Source organism: Caretta caretta, chromosome 6 (assembly GCF_965140235.1).
Source record: "Caretta caretta isolate rCarCar2 chromosome 6, rCarCar1.hap1, whole genome shotgun sequence".
Taxonomy (NCBI): Eukaryota; Metazoa; Chordata; order Testudines; family Cheloniidae; genus Caretta; species Caretta caretta.
Window position 1 is genome coordinate 25,860,108 of NC_134211.1, and position 16,856 is coordinate 25,876,963.

Here is a 16,856-nt window from a genome sequence, read left to right on the forward strand (position 1 = left end):
GGCATACAATCCCACAATTATACATAAACATTTGCACTCGTGACTGCAATGAACTTCTAAGATACTTAAACGTAATTCAATAAGGTTTCACTTAATCCAGTAAGGTTTGTCCAGGATATTGCAGGAAATTGCCATAGCTCTAACAGTTGCAACCCAGTTTGTTTACAGAAGTGCTCAATTCTCCACTGACATACACCCAGCCTCTACTACCCCGTTAAACTTAGTTTTCTCTACTTCAGAACTCTCTTCAGAGGATTTTTTTTAAAACCCACTAATGCAAAAACAATAATTTCAACCATATGGATTACATTCCAGTAAACTCTTCAGATAACACGAAGGCCACAAAACCAAGAATATTTACAGCGCAGCCTGAAGCCCCATCCTGAGCACCGATTCCCCACTGTACATAGGTGACTCTAGCAAGGGGATTATTGTGCATAAAAGGCCCAATGTGCAAGACCTCCACACTCGCAACTCCCCTTGGCTGGAATGGGAGTTCTGTGCATGGTGGATTATAGAGTGGACAGCATCTTGGTCAGTAGTGTCAAGGGTGGAGTTTCAGTTGCTATAAATCAGTGACTTTGATGGCTTAAGGCTGATTTTATACGAGCTGAAGATCTGGCTTGGGTTATCTTTTCTTTAAAGGTGTCAGACCTTGTCATTTATTTCTGTGTGGTATTTTATGGTGCACCGTCTTTCAGACTTTGGTTCTATGTGCAGTCTTCACACACATTTTCCAAGTTGTACCAGTTGTGATACAATTTGGAAAATCTGTGTGAAGCTAAAATAAAAAAAGATTTGGGACAGGTGAGAAGGTGGAAATGTCATGAGAATGTCCCACCATGTGACCAATTATAAGGGCTGGAGGGAATGCTAAAAGGGAAAGGGCTATAAGTTTTTGAATCATATGCAGCATTGTCCTCTCCAATCAGCTCTGCCTGTCACTGACCCACACTGCAGATGTCTATTGGATATTCTGCTTTTGCTCTGCACACCAGCGTTGCCCTGGTGCTAGTGGGGTTCCATGCACATAGAACCAAACCCAAACAGGCAATGGAGAACCATGATGCAGAGAAGAAGGAAGAAATTTTCCCTGTAGAGAGTTGGTTGTGAGTGTAATAAGATAATGTATCGTTTCTTGTTTCCTGCTTCTTGTCCTTGTAAATAGACTGTTATTCTGTCTGTCATTTTCATAGGCACATCGCATTCCAGCAGTGTGTTTAGTCTCAAGGAAATCCTACGCCTGCTGAAGCTTCCGGGAGTAAAGGAAGTGTTCTTAATCAAGGTCCTTTCCGGACTCCCTACAGGTAATTCTCTGTGATCATCGCAGTATTTAAAATGACAAGTATAAAGCCAGTAGATTTGCTTTTCATGTGTATCTGAAAGCCCTTTATATTTGGTCATTGATGAAGGAGAAAGGAAGCAGGACTATTTTTTTTCTGCTGGAGCTATTCCATATTCAGCATTGCATATTCCAACACAGGCCACTCACAGTTATATAGGGTCCAAATCTGAAGTTGAATTTATAACAAATTTCCTGCCACGGGTTTTCTGTGTGACCTTGGGCAAATCATGTATTATCTCTACCTCACTTCCCCATCTGTAAAATGAGGATAAGGAAACTTTCTCTCTCCCATCCTTTGTTTGTCTTGTCAATTTAGTCTGTAAGTTCTTCAGCTCAGAGACTGGGCTAGACTGTTTGTGCAGCACCTAGCACAATGGGACTCTGATCTCAGCTGTGGCCTCTAGACATTGCTGCAATACAAATAAAATAATAAGAAAATAAAGATACATTTTCAACAATGAGAAGAGAGATTGCTGGACCAGCAGAATTCATTCATGACTGGCTGCATTCATTTATACATACGTATAGGGGAACTGACAGCTCTTATGACTTCCCCTACTGTTGACTGTGCTGTTTATTAATGTATATTCCCCCTCCTCACTGAATGGTACAACCCTTTCTCCTCCCATATGTTGTGTCAGGAAGCTGCTGTGCAAGTACAAAGAATCTGCTCACCCTACTACTTGAGATGTAAGGAGAGGGTCAGAATCTAAAGCAGTGGTCACAATCTTTTGAAGGGGACAGACCCGGAACTCAGGAAGTGATGAATTGAATAATCTGGTGTGCCTTTTTCACTTGGAGACTCTTGAGGGTTCTTTTTGCTAAGTGTGCAAATGATTAGTACCATCCCTCTGGACCACGCAATTTCAAGGCTTCACTTTTGTGTGCCGAAAGACTTTGGGAAAGTGCCAGTTTATGAACACAGGAACTGTGTTAGGTGGATGTGTGCACAACTTTTGCAAACTCTCAAAAAAGGAGGCGGCCCTTTTAAAAATGATTCTTGATGTCTAAGTAACATTAAACTTAACTTGCATATCAAAGCAGAATTACTAGGAGTGGCTGAAAGACAGAGATGGCATTTCAGCCTGTCTGGGCTTGATAAAATGTTTTTACTATTCCCTGGAAAGTGTCCTGGTAATGTAAGAAACAAGACTCACTGTCTTCTACAGGAATCTGTGAAGGATTTCTAAGTAAGGGGTTTCTGCATTTCTCTTTTTGCACGCACTTGGCATTGACTGGAGATGCTGAGTTCTGTGCAACTTAACACCCCTGTCCAAAGAAAACCCACTGGAGAAAAGAACGGTATGCAAGTAACGCCAAAGGAAAAATGCAATTCCCTTAACTCTTCCAAAAATATTACTTGCCTTTAACTACACTCACCTAATGGAAAATTCATAGAATTAATCTGTTTTACAAAACAGGCAGGACTGTAAAGTGATATTTTTAAGGGGATTCCTAATTTCAAGGTGTTGGCTCATGGTATTATTTTTAACTTTTAAAATGTCACTGTGTGACCCTGAGGCTATAATTCTGTACAATCTGCAACATAATGGCTCATATGTACCACATTTAGCAGCTTTCTTCCAAAAGAATCCCCAGATGCACTTTATATCTCGGTATTAGTCACCCACTGCCAAAATGCATCATCCCATAGGGTGGAACAAGCAGCAATGTACCATATTTACAGGGGAAAACAAAGAATAACAATGCTATTCAAAAACTAAAGGGGAAATGTTAGGAAGGCAAAATATAATGAATTAAGATAGGATTTGGACAGGACACAGTGGCTAATATTCTAACACTTAAAAAAAATATCATGTAAACTTTTAACAATCCTGAGTGGCCAGGGTCCCATCTTATGTTTCATCGGAAAAACTGTCCCTCCAGAAGCACAGTGCCACACTGGGAAAGTAGCTGGCTGACACAGAAGAGCTCTACCTATTAAATCTCTAGCAACACATGACTTCACTTTTCAGGTCTCGCATCAAGTTACTGACCAGGTGATTACAGCCTGAGGCGATTTGGCTGTTGTCCACTTATTCACACCTCACTGCTTGAGGCTAAACTCTCATTTACCTTCATCTCACTTCTGCAACCATATAATTATATTAGTTAATTCAACTAAATTACAGACCTGCTTCTATTTACATTGTAAACAAGTTTCTAATGTATATAGAGGCAAGTTGGCAGTGGTTACTCACTAAAATTAACTTGTGTGGGATCATAAGTACCTTCCTAAGTAAGGTAAATTTAAGGCAGGGTGGTGATGGACAGATAGGCTGATATAGTTTGGGTACCTCTAATAGTGGGACTATCTGCCAGTCTAAGAACAAGATGGGGTATTTTACTACATGACAGTGCTTCATTCTCAACTTAAGCGGGGGGAGGGGGGGGAAGAGGGGAGGGAATGCCCCATTAAAATGGAGTATGTAAAAGAGAGAGAAAGCAAAACAGATCAAGGGTAAAATGTTCAAAAGTGTCTTAGGGTCCAGATTTTCAAAGATATTTTGGTGCCTAAGCATGCAGATAGGCTCCAGTAGGATTTTGCAAAGCACCTGAGCACCTAACTCCCATTGAAATCAAAGGGACTACAGCACTTATTGAAAATCCCACTGTTTGCCTATCTGCATGTTTAGGCACCTAAATACCTTTGAAAATTTAGCTCTAGGTCATTACATCCAGATTTTCAAAGCAGTTCAGCTCCCATGTAGGCACCTAAATAAAGGTCAGTTTTTTAAGTTTTAAAAAATGTCTTCTGGAAGTCTGGCCCTGACTGTAGTGCTCAGCTCCGCTGAAAATTCTGGCCATAGTGAACACACCTCTCTCCCCACCCATAATGCTAGCCAATAGCTGTTAAATATACTGTCTAGCTTTACATCGCAAGCAGTGCAAGGTGGACAGTGGATGGAACTTCAGCAGCCATCTTAGTTCTGTTGGTCAGCCAAGACAGAGCACTGGAAAAGTTATGAACTGATGTGGTCAATAGGCCAGATGTTTATTTGTAGTGAATTGGTGTAGTTCCACTGATTTACACCTACTGAGGTCTAATATGTGTGACAGTATGCTCTGTACAAAATAGCCTTTAGTTAACGTCTCCTTTTTGTGGACTTCCATTGAAAAATATATTTCCCTGTCTAAATGCCTCTAAAGCTACAAGTGAAAATAATCCAGTTGTATGCTTGTAACAGGTGGACAAAATGAACCCCTGTGACTATACAGCATTATAGACAGATAATTATAATCCTTCTCAGCGTCACAGGAAATGTGGGCAAAATCCTTCTGCTGTAGCTGGGTTAGTGAGTTGTTGGTCAGCGGTGTGTGTGTGTGTGTGTGTGTGTGTGTGTGTGTGTGTGTAAAATACAGTAAATGAAAAGCAGGCCCACTGTGGCCTGAGGCCATCCATGCTTCTTTGACTGCCTCTCTGTGCTGACAACATTAGAGATGCATGAGAGACAAACTCCCCTGCCAATTAAGTCATTCGCCCTGTGCACAGTGAAACCACTGTATTTAATCTCCTGCCCTAGACTGTTTCTGGGACGCCAAATCCAATGGTGAAAATCTGAAGTTCGGCAAAAGGAATAAGGAATTATCCCCTGGTTACAATCTTGCCTGAACAAAAAATGTTTTTCTTGTGCTATCCTAAAGGTTAGCATGTCTGGCCTAATAAAACCATGCGAACTGCTTCCACTAATCAGCATGGTTGTATCTAACTTCCTCAGTGTTATATTTTTAAAGGTAATAGTTGAACTGGTTAAAGATTTTTTTTAAAAACCCCAAGTATATTTGTCTGCTTGTCTGCATTCAGCGTTAATGCAGAGCAACTCCACTGTCTTTACATCAATGGTAACTAAGCAGGGTCTGGCCCTTTACTTGCCCTATAAATATATTCCGAAACCCCTTAAAGATATTTTCTTTTTAATACACTCTGTAGGTTTGTTCCTGATTATGTTTTCCATCATCTCTATGAATTTCTTTGGGCTAGAGGCAGCACAGACTGGATATCTGATGTCATATTTTGGTGTCCTTCAAATGGTAAGTGGACGTGACAATATAATCAGACCTGCTGTATCTGTCATGTAGCAGCCAAGTGCTCTCAGGAGAACCTCCAGTTTTTAGCTAGATTCAATTAGCGCATACGGGCAGGTCTACGCTATCACTTATGTTGATATAACGTATGTTACTCAGGGGTATGGAAAAAGACACCCCCTCTGAGCAACGCCAGTTACAGCGACCTAAGCGCTGTCCACACTGATGCTATGTTGGCAGGAGATGCTTTCCTGCCAACATAGCATCCACCTCTAGTGGACGTGGAGTAATGATGCTGACGGGAGAGCGCTCTCCCGTCGGCACAGAGCGTCACTGGTGCAGCTGCGCTGATATAGCGCTTCTAGTGTCGGCTAGCCCTGAGACACACAGCCAATAGCAGGCAGGACTTTGCCAAGGCCTGCAAAAGCTCCAGGAAGTGAGCGGAAGAAAGTCCCACCTGCTTCCTAGCTAGTATCTAATTATGCACTTCATCACCTTTTCTGGTGCAGCACATTCAGAGTGCTTCAGGCAGAGGAGTACCATTAAAGCCATTTTGGGTAATACTTGTGAAATGTGATTCTTGGCTGTGGAGGGCACTGGCTAGATCATTTGTCTGGAACCCAGAAAATAATTATAAATAAGCATTGCTTCCACACTTTCCGATAGTTGTCGAGAATGGAGTGTCTCTAGAAAATATTCTTCCACTTGACGACTTTTGTCATTGAGTTTTAGGCCATAGTGTTGACCTGACAGATTGTCCTACAGCAAAAGTGTAGCTCTTGCTCTAAACTCGAGGGGCCACACCCTTAGCTTGTATAAATTGGCGGAGCTCCATTTACTTCAGCAGAGCTCTGCCAGCTTACGCCAGTGGATGATCTGACCCAGTATTTTTATAGGGGCCTTGAATACTGAGAGAGGAACCCTATCTACTCTGTGGAAATGAGCATGACTGACTAGTGCATTACAAACCCTGTAATGAGGGAGAACTTGTCAAGGAAATACAGCCAGTAGGAGAGGGGAGTGAAGAAGTGGGAAAATTCAGCTATGCTAGTTGGTAAAGGGGACAAAATCAAATGGTACTGTACTGTCCCAAAGTTTTCTCAGAAAAGAGGAAGAGACTTAAGCAACTGCAGAAATGTCAACAGTTAGTTTATAGGTAAAAATGAGAGTTAAGTTCTACCCTAAATTATCATCTTGGGGTTAAAGCATTGAACTGGGGCTTAGGAAATCAGAGTTCAATTCCTGCCTGTGCCACACCGTTCGTGTGGGACTTTGGAGAAGTAACTTAATTGCTCTGTGCCTCAGTTTCCCTATCTGTAAAATGGTGGTAGTGTAAAATAGCTATGATAGTTCTTTTGTCTATTTAGATTGCAAGTCCTTTGGCAGCGAGGACTGTCTATCACTGTGTGTCTACATGGTCCTTATGATAATTGGGCTTCAGTCTTGGTTGGGGTCTTTAGGTGGCACTGTATTTCTGATCCTGATAATAATTGGATTTTTATGCTAACCAAGGATCTGGTCCTGCAAATAATTACTGCTGGCTATAGTGCTTAATAATCAGGCATAGTCCCACCAAAGCCAATAAGACCATGTCAATTAGTAAACTCTATACCCAATAAGTATTTGCAGACGTTAATTTTTTTAACTGAAATTATGTTTAATCAGCCTTTTTGGTAATTATTTTCCCATCCATGAAATGGAACTATGCTGCTTCATTGAATGTATCCTTGAATGCATCATTCTATACATCACAAATACCATGGGGTTTGTGGGCTGCAGTGAGACTTCATTTTTTTGTGATGTCCCATTGTGGGTTATTGGCATTGAGCCAAAAGCACCAGGAAAATTCTCTAGGGAAGCAAGAAAATAATGTTAAAACTAATTCCTGTGCTTTCCCAACCCTACCCCTCCACCATCCTGATTAGTAAAAGAATCCTGTTCATAAATCTAGGAACAGCTCACGTTTTATTTTTTTACTTTGTAGCTCACTTTTACAAGTTTTAGATAAGTGGGACCAAATCTTAAGCTGATGTAAACCTGTGTAGCTCTACCACCTGAGAATCTGGCCTAAAATATGCTGATATTTAGCAAGAATTGTGTTTTCTCTTCAGATCAGGTCTTTAAATAAACCAGTCCAAAGGTATCTGATGTAGACAGTGGCCATAATGGAGTTAATTTTTTAATTACTTTCTACTGAGTTTATTGCAGGTGTGCTGTCTGTCCAGCAGAGCCCTTTTGTTTGTGTACCTGCACCTTTCTTTAGATTGGCATTTCAGATATATTTGTTTCTGTGGTATAATGTTGGTTGATACTGTAAGCATATGTGTGTGATTAAGGTGCAAGTGAATTCCACCTCTCTAAATGAATGAATGCTGATGAATAACTGCTGAATGGACTCCCTACTTCACTGAGTAAATTAAAGCTTTATTCATAACAAATGTAATGTACTTTTCAGTAAACCACATCGGTTTGATCCTCAGCTACAGATTAGATTTCTCATTTCCTTATTTTGCTCTCTATAAAATGTCTGTCTAACTTGCTTTGAGGAGCTCTGCAGATTAAAGATGATGCAGGAGACCCCTTTTATCCATATGTAGGATCTATGGACCTGTGCTTTGTTCATTTTCAAGGGATAGAGTAGAAAGGTAGATGCTGATATCACAGAAATGAATGGCAGGGGGGACGGAAATCAAGCAGTGTTTACTTTAAATCTCTCTGTGTATATTAAAAACAAAATGGTTTAGTTATAAGGAAAGCCAAACACACACACCCATTGTGTCTCAGAAACAATAAAGCAGCTGGTTTACTGGGAAGAGAACAGCATTTGTGGTTTGCTGTGTTCTTAGCACACATTCCACACACGCAGGGGCAAGAGAAGGGTGCAGATTTGCGGGAGGGAAGCAAGTGATGGTATGGCCCTTATCCACCCACCCAGCCCCCAAAATGCAATCAGATACAGCATTACCAGTTCTTGCAATTTTATTGTGAGCCTTGTGATATCTGAGGCCTTTCTTAAAGCCTCGGCTCTTGGAGTCTTGTGATTGCAGGAGAATCTCAGGGTTACAGGGTTTTTTTAAAGTAGTTCCTAGCTTTCATAGAATATGAGGGTTTGAAGAGACCTCAGGAGGTCATCTAGTCCAACCCCCTGCTCAAAGCAGGACCAATCCCCAACTAAATAATCCCAGCCAGGGCTTTGTCCTTAAAAACTCCTAAGGAAGGAGATTCCACTACCTTCCTAGGTAACCCCAACCTAAACCTCCCCCACTGCAACTTGAGACCATTACTCCTTCTTCTGTCATCTGGTACCATTGAGAACAGTCTAGATACATCCTCTTTGGAACCCCCCTTTCAGGTAGTTGAAAGCAGCTATCAAATCCCCCCCTCATTCTTCTGTAACCCTTCTGCCTGTCAGAGTTGGCAGCAACAAGGGCTGGGTTCAGTATCTAGGGGTTCCATTCCAATAACACAATGCAAAACCGGCTTGAGCCCCCGCCCAGTGACCTGGGACAAATATATACCACTCCCGCTGGGCGCCTCCAAGAGGCAATACTTCCCCTCTCGCAAGCACATAGTCTGAGTGTAGCAAAAAGCCTTTTAATAACAGAGAGAAACAATGTGGCATTATGTTGGGGAAACACCACCAACAGGATTCATAACACAACCCATGAGCAATTGGGGCATGTCCTTTCCCTTTGGTTCTAGAGTCCAGCAACCCAAAGTCCCAAAAGTCTCACGACCTAAAAGTCTCTGTCCCTGGTCAGGGCAGCCCCAGAGTTCGAAAGTTTATCTGCAGGGTTTTACCTCCCAACCTGGGTGGAGGTGGGGGGGAGGGGGGGCAGGGGTTAAGGGGCAGCTTACATGGTCCAAAGCTGATGGTCCCACCTCTCCATGGGGCGCTGCTCTGCCAGCTGCCCCATGAGCTGCTCTAGGCATCCAACAAACTGCTCTGCTCCACCAGCCACTCTGCTTGCCATCCTGCAAACTGCAATACTCGGCTCTGCTAGCTGCCCCGCAAACTGCTCCACCATATATCTTCAGGCTCCCCCACTACTTAATACAACACTCAGTGATTTCAGCTCTTAGTAAGTTTAGCTCTTTTGTGATTTCAGCTTGTAGTAGGGGAGCCTCAGTGCTGATGCACCATTAACCCAAAGTGAATTCAGCTCAGCAGCCTGTAACTGGACTCCTAATGGAATCAAAATTAGCTCTGATATTCCACAGTGGAGAGAGGAGGAAGTGCAATTAGCATGTAAGGCCCTAACCATGCCACCAAGTATTAATGCCTGTCTCCAGCCTCTCTCAATTCACAGAGTTTTGGAACCCATGTCCCTTGCCTAGCGAGTGCTACTTAGTTGATGGCGAGTCCCTCCATCATAACAAAAGGCCAAGTACAGTTCCACTGTCCTTGATTCCCATAATCAGGGTAATAATTTATTCTTCCTGCCCCAATAACAGAGACACCGGGGATCCCACAGCAGCCAAAGTGACCATTTGGGCAGCTATGGCCTCATTCTAGGCGGGGTGGGTGTGCCTATGCAAATGAGATCAGCCCCTAAAGTTCTTTTCCACAACTTGCCACACTTCACCACCAGATGTCAGGGTGGAGCTCATCCTGACTCTGCTTACACTTCTCTTTTGCAAACTAAATAATCCCAGTTCCCTCAGCCTCTCCTCATAAATCATGTGCTCCAACCCCCTAATCATTTTTGTTGCGCACCACTGGACTCTTTCCAATTTTTCCACATCCTTCTTGTAGTGTGGAGCCCAAAACTGGACACAGTACTCCAGATGAGGCCTCACCAATGCCGAATAGAGGGGAAAGATCACGTCCCTTGATCTGCTGGCAATGTTCCTACTGATACAGCCCAAAATGCTGTTAGCCTTCTTGGCAACAAGGGCACACTGTTGACTCATATCCAGCTTCTCATCCACTGTAACCCCTAGGTCCTTTTCTGCAGAACTGCTGCCTAGCCGCTCGGTCCCTAAAATATAGTCCTGTAAGGACCTGGGACTTAGAACCTGGGTCTGCAGAGCCTGCCGTGGCCAATATTCCCACAATGCCACCAGAATACCCTGGCTGCAGTGAAAAGTTTCAAAATATGATCCCCCATGGCTCAAAATCTGGAAGGCAAATAAAAAGAAGTAATGTTGAACTCAAGGTTTTTAAGCAAATCTCATGACTTTAGAGGTGTGACCCCTGGTTTTTGAATCCTGGTGGTTGGCAATACTGATATTTTTCCTCCATACAAAAATGATGGTTCTGCCCCCCCCCCATCACCTCCCACAGGGAGTGATGGTTATTGCCCCCAATCCTTTCAAAAACTGATAGGGTCCTCTTCCTTCCCCTCCCCCTACCTCAAGATATTATACTCCAACTGTTTATGCTGTCTTTTTTTTTTCTTCGAACATTTCTCCCTTTTTTAGCCTGCAGCAAGTGAGAAGTGGAGGCATAAATAAATACCCCCCCCCCTTTCTTGGCATCACTCATCCAGTTCAAGCACTGGCCTAAAGCATTAGGAAAGGAGATTTAAAAATAGCCTTGTGTCAATCTAGGGGGAGGATATTTGGCAGAAAATATTTCTCTTGTTGCCTATCTCTAAAAGAGCAATGAAGAGCGACTCAGGGTACATCTGCATTTGAACTGGACGGTGTGATTCCCAGTTCTCCTAGACAAGCACAAAGCTGACCAGCTGGTAAGTAATACGTATAGCACCTCTGTGTAGGTAGCTTGTTCAAACAGTGAAAGTGAATCATAGAATCATAGAATATCAGGGTTGGAAGGGACCTCAGGAGGTCATCTAGTCCAACCCCCTGCTCAAAGCAGGACCGATCCCCAATTAAATCATCCCAGCCAGGGCTTTGTCAAGCCTGACCTTAAAAACTTCTAAGGAAGGAGATTCCACCACCTCCCTAGGTAACGCATTCCAATGTTTCACCACCCTCCTAGTGGAAAAGGTTTTCCTAATATCCAACCTAAACCTCCCCCACTGCAACTTGAGACCATTACTCCTTGTTCCGTCATCTGCTACCACTGAGAACAGTCTAGAGCCATCCTCTTTGGAACCCCCTTTCAGGTAGTTGAAAGCAGCTATCAAATCCCCCCTCATTCTTCTCTTCCACAGACTAAACATGCCCAGTTCCCTCAGCCTCTCCTCATAAGTCATGTGTTCCAGTCCCCTAATCATTTTTGTTGCCCTCCGCTGGACTTTTTCCAGTTTTTCCACATCCTTCTTGTAGTGTGGGGCCCAAAACTGGATACAGTACTCCAGATGAGGCCTCACCAGTGTCGAATAGAGGGGAATGATCAAGTCCCTCGATCTGCTGGCAATGCCCCTACTTATACATCCCAAAATGCCATTGGCCTTCTTGGCATCAAGGGCACACTGTTGACTCCTATCCAGCTTTTCGTCCACTGTAACCCCTAGGTCCTTTTCTGCAGAACTGCTGCCGAGCCATTTGGTCCCTATTCTGTAGCGGTGCATGGGCATCTTCCGTCCTAAGTGCAGGACTCTGCACTTCTCCTTGTTGAACCTCATCAGATTTCTTTTGGCCCAATCCTCCAATTTGTCTAGGGTCCTCTGTATCCTATCCCTACCCTCCAGCGTATCTACCTCTCCTCCCAGTTTAGTGTCATCTGCAAACTTGCTGAGGGTGCAATCCACACCATCCTCCAGATCATTTATGAAGATATTGAACAAAACCGGCCCCAGGACTGACCCTTGAGGCACTCCACTTGATACCAGCTGCCAACTAGACATGGAGCCATTGATCACTACCCGTTGAGCCTGACAATCTAGCCAGCTTTCTATCCACCTTATCGTCCATTCATCCAGCCCATACTTCTTTAACTTACTGGCAAGAATACTGCGGGAGACCATGTCAAAAGCTTTGCTAAAGTCAAAGAATAACACGTCCACTGCTTTCCCCTCATCCACAGAGCCAGTTATTTCGTCATAGGAGGCAATTAGATTAGTCAGGCATGACTTGCCCTTGGTGAATCCATGCTGACTGTTCCTGATCACTTTCCTCTCGTCTAAGTGCTTCAGAATTGATTCCTTGAGGACCTGCTCCATGATTTTTCCAGAGACTGAGGTGAGGCTGACTGGCCTGAAGTTCCCGGGATCCTCCTCCTTCCCTTTTTTAAAGATGGACACTACATTAGCCTTTTTCCAGTCATCCGGGACTTCAGAGCAGTTAGTGAACAGCTAACTAGTCAGTATGAATGAGAGCCTCCCTGAATACTGTAATGCTGCTTCAAAGAACAGATCCAAAGATCCAAACTGGATTTAGTGCCACTGAATCACAGCATTGGCCACTTAGGGTTTGAATGCATCCGATGAAGTGAGCTGTAGCTCACGAAAAGCTTATGCTCAAATAAATTGGTTAGTCTCTGAGGTGCCACAAGTCCTCCTTTTCTTTTTGCGGATACAGACTAACACGGCTGCTACTCTGAACCTACTTAAGGTATGCTGACACTGTATTTCAAAACCTGTCGCAGCAAGTCTCAGAGCCCAGGTCTACAGAGGTGGGCTAGTGGGGTTTGGTCTAATGCTCTAAAAATAGCTGTGTAGCCAGCACTCTGAAGTCACGGGTCAGGCTGGAGCTTGGTTTCTGAAAGCCATCTTCCACCCCGGTCTTCAGACTCTGAGCCCGTATCTTTGCACAGCGCTTTGTAGAGCCGTAGCACAAGCCCAAGTCTCTGGACCCAGGCTCTCAGACTTACTGCCACAGGTCTGAAAACAGTGTGTAGACATACCCATAGGGCCACATCCAGGGACCCAGTGCTTAGCCCAGGGGAGAACATAATCCTCCTTCCAAGGTTGTAGAGCAGATGCAGAGCTATTCCTTGGAGCCTGATGGAGCCTCGCAGCACTCCTGTGGCAGAGGGAGGACTGTACTAGCCCCGTTCCATCCCTACCGCTTAGTAAGTAGATTCAAAGCCTTGATCAGAATCTTGTCATATCTTCAGCTGCTCCTTGGGTCACAGGGAGCCTCTGCAGTGCCGGATTTTCTCTGCTATGCAAGAGGGGTGCATCCCTTCAACAGCCCTGTGAGTCCAGGCTCCCCAAACACACAACTTGTGCAGTATAACTGCAGCCAGGGAGCCTCCCTCGCCTGTGGTGGTCTGACTCACTTTGCCCCTTAGCGTCACTCATATTTGTTTTACCAATGAACAAAACTTCAGCAGAGGCCTTACACTGTAAGTTTTAATGCAGCTTGTATCCAGTTGGTGGCATGATTGGCTCTGACCACAGATTGTGTCCTCACAATCCCATGTGGTTCATACCTGGTTAGTGACCATTGTCTGGTATGCTGCTGTCATCTTGCAATTGCTTTGGCACACCTTTTCTTTTACCATAGAGAAGGGAATTCCCTCCCAACACCATGTGAGCCTGTGCAACCAGTTTGGCTTAGACTTCCTTCCTTCCCCCTCTCTCTGTGCTGTAGAATATCAAAGAGTGCATGGGCCCAGGTTGTGCTGGTGAATGTCCTCTGGGCACACTCTCCCATGCGGAGACACTATAGGATAGCTGTCATGATTTTCCCACAATGCACTGATATAAACTACTTAGGCAAGTGCAATTCAGCCCCGGTTGCAAAGCAGAACGGTAGCAGTCTGAACTCAAACTGTGTTTGTTGTAAATGGGTCAGATGAGTGTTACACAAACACAGCTGGTCACATGCCAAATGGCTAGGGTCAACAAGTCTCATTCCAGCATTGTCTTCAGTGATACACTATTGTGAGGACTACTGATTCTCTTGCCTTATTAAGAAGCCACACTTCCAGGCCACGTTTTTAAATCCAACTGTCTCGCTATACAATAGTATCTTAAATTATCTCTAATGTATTGGGCCTCTTTTCTTAATCCATAGCCCAGGGCTCTGGTGCATCTTCATTCCGAGTTTTTCTTTAAAATGTTAACAAAATAGATTTATTTTAAAAAGGCGTCTTCTAAAACTTAATGAGGGAATCTGCCCCAATCCAGTACTTGCAATCTGATCAAAATGAAATGTTCCATGTCTCATAGAGCAACACCCATCAGAGAGACCTCTTTGGCGTGAAGCTTGTATATCATTAATTGGCTCAACAAATAAGTTAAGGTATCAAATTATCTCATCCACTTTTCCTTGGTGTCCAGCTACAAGAGCCAGAACCTCAGCTGGTGTAACTTGATGCTCCACCAGTTGAGGATCTGGCCCAGGAATGTCCTCTCCAGAAAACCTCAGTAATGTGGAGTAGTGGATAGGGCACTGGACGGGAGGAAACCTTCGTCCTGTTCCAAGCTCTGCCACTGACCCATATTTTGACCTTGGGCAAGCTGCTTAAATGTTCTGTGTTTCAGTCGCCCCACCTGTGAAATGAAGGTAATGATATTTACCCTCTTTTGTGAAGAACTTTGACATCTACAAATAAAGAGCATTATGTAGGCCTGCTCAATCCCCCATTGAAGAAGTCTTTCCACTGGCTTCACTGGGCTTTGGATCATGGTTTCTAACAGCTAGGGTAAGTTGGGTTGTTTTAACTTTTTTTTTTAATGGCAGCTTAGAATTTATTTTCAGCTACATCTGTTCCCAGTTAAGCAAAGATCACAGGTTAATAGCACAGGATATTGGAAAGTGCTGTGCAGCTGTAAAATAAAGCTAAGTGATGGGGGAAAGGGGGAGAAAGTTGAGGCCTGGGAAAAGGAAGAGTGAAATCAGATCAGAAAATGAGAAGAGGGTTCTGGAATGCAGTGTCTTAAAGGCAATGAAAACAAAGAATTATTTGACTAGGAGATGAAGCAGCCCCTCAGGAACTAGATATGACCAAAACTGGAATTGCTGAGGTCTGGCAATTAGGTGAAAGTAGCGCGGGTAGCTTAATGGAAGAAATCCAGGGGTCTAGAGTAATAGGGAAGTTGTGATATCCTGATGATGTGTAATTAATTGTGGTTATGCCAATATAAATCCAAATGGGAACTTCTGATCAAAGATAATGAAATGAGGTCAAGAGTTTTGCAAGCAGCCACCTCCACGCTACTCAGCTAGTGTCGGGGAGACTCCCTAAAACCTACAATATATTACAGCAGGCATAGAGAGCTGATCACTGTAGGCTATTTAGTCAAGGGCTTGGAGTGCCTTCAGTAACACACAACCATTCTCAGTCAGGACTGTGTAAAATGATTCTGATTTCAGAGTGGTCTCATCACAGAAAAGATGTGAACAAAACCCCCTTCAAAGTACATTTACTGAGCCCATGTCTACACTAGGAGTGCTTTATACTATACCGGCAAAGTGGTTCTAGTGGGGATGCAGTTTATACCAGCATATGCTGGCATAGCATATTCCACCCCTCTCCCCACCCCACCGAGCAAATTAAGCTTTACAAGTAAAAGCACACTTTTTTGCTGGTATAACTACATCTACAGCAGGGGCTTTTGCTGGCACAGCTGTGTCTATCATGAGTCATGTGCCTAACCGACACAGCTATGCCAGCACAAGTTTGTAATGTAGACCTGGCTCCTATGAGAATTTTTGCTTGAAGGTGTAAATTTTATCTCCTTTCTCTCCAGAGAGTCATTTTACACTGCACCATTGATTGCAGCTGGCCTGATAGGAAAGATGTTAGGCTCCAGTTTTCTATAGAGTTGTAAACATCAGTATATGGAGAAAGTCTAGGCAGTGGTTCTCAGCCAGGGGTCTGAGTTAGGCACCCTTTCCTTTCTGAGCCGCCCCCCCCCCCCGGGGGGGGCCGTGAGTAGGTTTCAGGGCGGCTGCCAAGCAGGGCCAACATTAGACTTGCTGGGGCCCAGGGCAGAAACCAAAGTCCTGCCGCACGGGGTTGAAGCCTGGGCTTGGAGCCCCGCCACCTGGGGCTGAAGCCGAAGCCTGAGCAGTGTAGCTTTGTGGTGACCCCGGTGGCATGAGGCCCCAGGCAATTGACCTGCTTGCTACCCCTAATGTTGGCCCTGGCTTTTATATGCAGAAAACCAGTTGTTGTAGCACAGGTGGGCTGTGGAGTTTTTAGAGCACGTTGGCGGTGGGGGGGGGGGCTCAGAAAGGAAAAGGCTGAGAATCCCTGGTCTAGGGCATGATGCTGTATCTGCTCTGAACATGCTGCATGAGGATTAGACAAATGAAGCACCTGGAGTTGCTGGCAAGTAACTGATATCTAAGCACCAGATGTGATTTTAAAATTAAAGGGTGGGGGGGGGGAGTTTACACATACAGACAAACTGGTCCTTTGACTAAATTTATCTCTTCTTGTCAAACAAATTGTATCTCCAACTACACCGCTTCGGGAAGCAAGAAGTTGTTACGGGATTATTCGAGAGACCGTCTCTGGGAGGAAAGATTTACATTATGTATACTCTGTCTGTCCCTCTAGCTTTCTCTTCTGGGCAACAAACGAGTAAAGGATTGGGTTTTTAATTATAGACAGGTACGCCTGCAGAAAATCTACCTGATGAAAGAGGGTTTTAAGAAAACAAACATGAAGTTCTTC

The 16,856-nt window shown here is 44.1% G+C and overlaps 1 protein-coding gene across 4 annotated transcripts in view; it reads left to right on the forward strand.

Moving 5' to 3' along the window:
* The window catches only part of SLC67A1 (solute carrier family 67 member 1), a 135,926-nt gene that overhangs the window by 101,105 nt on the left and 17,965 nt on the right, over positions 1-16,856 (forward strand). For all 4 annotated transcript variants that reach the window (XM_075129331.1, XM_075129334.1, XM_075129333.1 and 1 more), the window contains 2 exons: positions 1,197-1,307; positions 5,277-5,377. In XM_075129331.1, the coding sequence (XP_074985432.1) occupies positions 1,197-1,307; positions 5,277-5,377 (212 nt within the window). The remainder of the gene's footprint in view (positions 1-1,196; positions 1,308-5,276; positions 5,378-16,856) is intronic.